The sequence below is a fragment of the Physeter macrocephalus genome, chromosome 2, assembly GCF_002837175.3.
Source record: "Physeter macrocephalus isolate SW-GA chromosome 2, ASM283717v5, whole genome shotgun sequence".
In the NCBI taxonomy this organism is placed as follows: domain Eukaryota; kingdom Metazoa; phylum Chordata; class Mammalia; order Artiodactyla; family Physeteridae; genus Physeter; species Physeter macrocephalus.
In genome coordinates, this window is record NC_041215.1 from 107299287 (window position 1) to 107304400 (window position 5114).

At 42.8% G+C, this 5114-nt stretch overlaps 1 protein-coding gene across 1 annotated transcript in view; it reads left to right on the forward strand.

Annotated features, from left to right (window-relative positions):
• Positions 1–4272, forward strand: part of CD28 (CD28 molecule) — a 27376-nt gene extending 23104 nt beyond the window's left edge. The window contains 1 exon segment of the mRNA XM_007113409.3: positions 3915–4272. Coding sequence (XP_007113471.2) covers positions 3915–4043 — 129 coding nt within the window. The 3' untranslated portion in view covers positions 4044–4272.
• Positions 4273–5114: the final 842 nt, after the last annotated feature.

A 5114-nucleotide genomic window follows, 5' to 3' on the forward strand; every position in this document is an offset into this window, starting at 1 on the left:
CTCCCAGACCGGGGCACGAACCCGTGTCCCCTGCATCGGCAGGCGGACTCTCAACCACTGCGCCACCAGGGAAGCCCTCAACTTCTTAATCTAAAAGCCAGGTGCAGTGCCTTTTGGGGTACATTTCCAGGATAGGTGCTCCCCTGTAGTACGCTGACCTAAGTCAATGTACTTTACTAGCTTTGTAAGAAGTAGTTTTGGAAAACTGTTTTAACTTTCAGTGGCCAGAAGGGTACTGCTCACCATTTAAAACTTATTGTCAATATACATTAGAATATCAGTTACTATAAGCAGGGACTAATTTGCTAAGTGACTCGAATTACCCAAAGGGACAAAAGTAGCTTCTATTTTTAATGAGTTTAAAAAGTTTACTTTTAAATTAGAAACATCATAAATGCAATATGTTTTACTTTGGCAGCACTACTAATTCCTAGTGAGGTTCATCTTCCTTTGTCTTGAGAAAACTTATTTTGGTCTTATTCTGTCTCATGAGCTCCCTGAAAATTGGGAAGTCCCAGTGCTTGGTATACCTTATCTTCTTCTCTTCTTCTGTGGCCTCTTGTGGTTAATTAGGTTACCCAATAAGAAGTACCCTTTATTTGCATCTCAAACATAGGTCTTTGTACTCTCTGACCAAAAGGGTGTGAAATAAATATATATGTATATTTCATAGAATAACAGAGCATTTTTACCCAGGGCTCATCTTTTCCGGATACTGTTTAAGCAACTTGCTGAGATAGGCAGCCAGGTCATCAGGGATCTCTAGAGTTTAGCCATTTCCAGGGTCCTTTTCTGGGATACTATTTTTGGCTGGTCTGCATTGTGCCTTGGTGTAAGATGCTGTTTTCTGGAACTTCCTGAGGGTCTGTGATGTACTGCCGTAGGCAGTTCTAGGCTGAGTGGGTTTCTGGGAACAGCTGCAGATTCTATCTCAGTTCTTGACCTGTTGCTGACATTTGAATAAATAAAGAGCTCCCCTCTGCCAAGCAGCCACAGACCAGCACCTGTTACTCTCACTCAATCCTCAATTCACTACGTTGAGATGGTAAACCCATTCTCCTTCTTAGTCTAAAGGAGCCTTTAAAAAGCACAGTTTTCTCCACTATAAATCACACTGTGGGGAATGTGGATAGTGCGTGTACAGGTAGTATCTGCCTTTAAATCCAGTGGGTTCTTGAAGACCATGTCTTTGAAATGAATTGCCCTGTGTATGCCTGTGTCCTTCTGCTGCTTCCGAGAAACAAGTTGGTAAGGATGTGAGTAGAAGGAAGAGGAAGGGAGGAGTGGTCCTGAAATCACACATCTTTAGCAGACAGTGAATGTTGAAGGGCTAAATGACTTAGGCACACAGACATGTAAGGCGAGTACTCTGCACACGTATATGCATATGCTAGATGAACATGGACACTGTGGGTTCTGTATACTGTTCCCAGCATGTCTCATTTCCATCCCACTGTTGTGTTTACAGTTAGGGTGAAATTGACTAAATCTGCTATCTGATAACAGCATAAGGGTAAGCATGGGAGCGGATTGCAACAGATCTTTCATAATTTTGGTGCAACCCAGAGAACCTCAGAGCCAAGACTTCGTCATTATGGGGGCCCCTCTAACTAGCTATAGTTTAATTTGAGTGTCCAGAAGCAAAGTCTGTCTCCTGGGAGTCTGGCAAGGGAAGTCATCAGAGTTAGAGTAGGTACTCTAATGCCTCCCAGGATATCAGCAGCAGCCTTCCACATTTATTTGGGGGCAGACAATTCCTTGCCTTACTCCTGCCCTGCCATAACCCTGTGCCCAAGAGAACTCTAGTCCTTTATTTATAGAAAGGATGTAGAACCAAGATGTTTGAAGGGCAACTTCCCTCACCCCCTTGGTTTCCATAGCTACCTCTCCCTGAATGCATCCCCCAATTATATCTGTTTAATGCTGTCCTCTTCTTACTTTCAGCTACATAACCCCATCCATCATCTCAAATCCCATATGACCAAAGCTGAATTGATAGTCTCTTTCAAATCCACTTTTCCTATCATCTTGCCTTATACTTATGGATGGGCCATCAACCTCCTGATCACCCAGGCTCAAATCATCAGTCATCTTTGTGTATGAGCAAGAAGGAGGACTCAGGCAGTCTAACAATATTCGTTCTAACTTGGTGATATATCTTGTATCAATTGCTTCATTTTCATTCCTTTCTTTTTCATGATCAGACTCTTCAGATCAGGATTTCTCGGTCTTGGCACTACTGACATTTGAGCTGGATAATACTTTGCTGTCTGGGGCCGCCCTGTGCATTGTAGGATGTGTAGCAGCATCTCTGGCCTCTGCCCACTAGATGCCAGTAGCATTCATTCCAGTGTGACAACCCAAAATGTCTTCAGATGTTGTAAAATGTCCTCTGAGACAGAGGATAAGGGAGTTGGAGGTGTCAAGGATGAGGCTTAGGAGGTCTGGTATGGGCAACTGTGTATATGGTAGTGTCACTCACTGGGATGAGAAACACTGGAAAAGACCAGATTTTAGGGGAAGATCTTGAGTTTCTTTTTGGACATGTTGAGTTTAAAGTACCTTTGAGGTCTAGTCCAGAGATATAAATTTGGGTGAATAGGTGGCAATTGAAACTGTGAATGTGGATGAGGTTGCCTAGGGAGAGAGGATGGCATGAGTAGAGGAGAAGGCTTAGGACCAAACCGTGAGGAACTCTAACGCTGAACGGCTAGTTAGAGAAGAATGAGCTTGCAGAGGAGGCAAGGAGGGAGTGGCCCCAGAGCAGCAGGATGAGAACTGGGGTGGCAGCACCTCACGGAAGGCAAAGCAGAAGCATTTCAGAAGGGAACGGATAATCTAGAATGCTGCTGAGACCTCAAAAGATGAGACCTGAAGACATGTTTTATTTAGTGATATGGAGGTCCATTTTTTGCCCACCTTTAACACTTACTCCTGCCCCTTTGATAAGGAAGCTGGGAAGGGCTCAGGTAGGAGTGCATGGAAATAAGGCCAGTCTTTGGCTTATTTATTCTGGTGCTCATGACATTCATGTCCAACGTATCAATATTTACTTATGCATCAGGCCAGGCCTATGTGCCAAGAAATAGACTTTTTTTTTTCATTCTAGAGAATTCTGAATCCAGAAATCTGGATGGCTTTCTACTTTCAGAATTTTTATGGGACTTTTATCAAACATGTAAATTTTACCATCACACTGATTGAGAAAATATGTTCCTAACCCTCAGTCAAAACTTTGCTAAGATTCGTGGTGAGTATAACTCTTATTCTAGGGTTAGTATCACTCCTCATTCCTGGTAGAAATTCATCCAGAGGGAGCTGTGTCTGAGGGATGGAGATGAATGATGCTATTGTCTTTATGGAAATATACATACATATAAAGGAATAGGACTGTAACTAGTTGTCTAGAACTGTAACATCCAATTAATTTGGACTCCACTGCTATGACATTGTGACTATTCCAGTCTCTGGAGGGCTGAAGGTCCTCTTTGGTTAATCATGAAAAAAAAATGGCTTCTTGAGCAAATGACTAATACAAGAAGATTGCAGTGGGGATACTTAACCTTTTCAAAGGAGGAAGGGCCTTCAAGAATATTCACATATCAGCAGTGGATATGCCTTAATTAGATATGCCTTTGGAATTCAGTTCAAATGGCTGCATTGAGAGTAACAAGGGTTCATTTCTCTAAAATACTTCCTTTGATTCAGATTTTTCAGGTTAATTTGGAAGAGTCCAAAGTAGTTGGGTTTGATTGGTCATTATGCAAGTCCAAGGTGCTCAGTGAATTCTGGTTTGTTCAGCTTCCTTTGACTGTCTGTGTTCTGAAGAGTTGCCCCCAAATCTTAGCACTCCTCCCAGATATCTCCCTCTGTGTCCCTGGCCCCCTTCACAGTGACATTTCTCTTTTCTGCAGATGAAGAGTAAGAGAAACAGGAGGCTTCAGAGCGACTACATGAACATGACACCTCGCAGGCCAGGGCCCACCCGAAAGCACTATCAGCCCTACGCGCCAGCACGGGACTTTGCAGCCTACCGTTCCTGACACGGACGCCTATCCAGATGCAAGCCGGCTGGCCCCTCTTCACCTGCTCACCACCATTGCTCTGGATAGGAAAGGACTGCCTCGTCTTCAGCCAGCCACCTTGGCCTCCTGTTAGGCCACCAATGCCAATTTTTCTTGAACAACTAGACCGAATAACATCATTTTGAGACTCTGAAATGAAGTTAAAGAATATTACTGTGGCAGACTCTTGTAGTGTCATGGCCCAAATTCAAACTCACCATGTATTTATTGACTTGATTGAGAGGTTAGGGTAGAAAACTGAAAGTGAGTGGATTCTGTTAGCCTTGACATCTGCTTCCAGTTCTACTCCTTTCTAACTCACCTGCATATTGCGGTCAAGTGAAGTGTGATATCGAAAGACTTTTTAGATGGAGAAGAAAAGGTTAGGAAATCATTCCCTTTGATTAAATAGGGGTTTAGGGTGGAGATAAGTTGGAATGGGGGAGGGGGTGGTGAGACATAAACATTTAAAAAAACCCTTAAAACACTGTCTCTCACTCATGAAATGAGTCACTTAGTTCCTATTTAATGCTGTTTTATTATAGTTTGTAAAGATGTAGACATTCTTTTTGATGAATTCTGGTCCCATTTAGTCATTTTGACCAATGGAATCCCTTCAGAGCAATGGGAGGTAAACCAACTTGCTTTCCTTACTCTTTGTGATGGGAATTGAAGGTAGTCTTCACAATATGATTTCAAAAGAATAAAGTAGTCCTCCCACACCAAGGAAGAATGTGTCAGGAAATAAGGTCACTTGATGTCAAAATTATTTGAATACTATGAAGGGTTATTTGTTTAGCAGCTCATTTCAGTCGAATCATACAGGGGCCTTTTCTGTTCCATGTATTTTAGGTTTGCTCAGTTGGTTTCTTTATTGTCTGCATGGAGATATACAGCGGGATGCTGAAAGTGCATCTACTGGAGAAGTGATGATACTGTGAAAAAGGGATGTTAGTATCCATTAGAGTATGAGGGATGGGCCTCGAGAAACTTCTGAAGGGAACGACACAATTCTTGCCATGTGCCGCAGGGGTGGCCGGCATCTGGTAG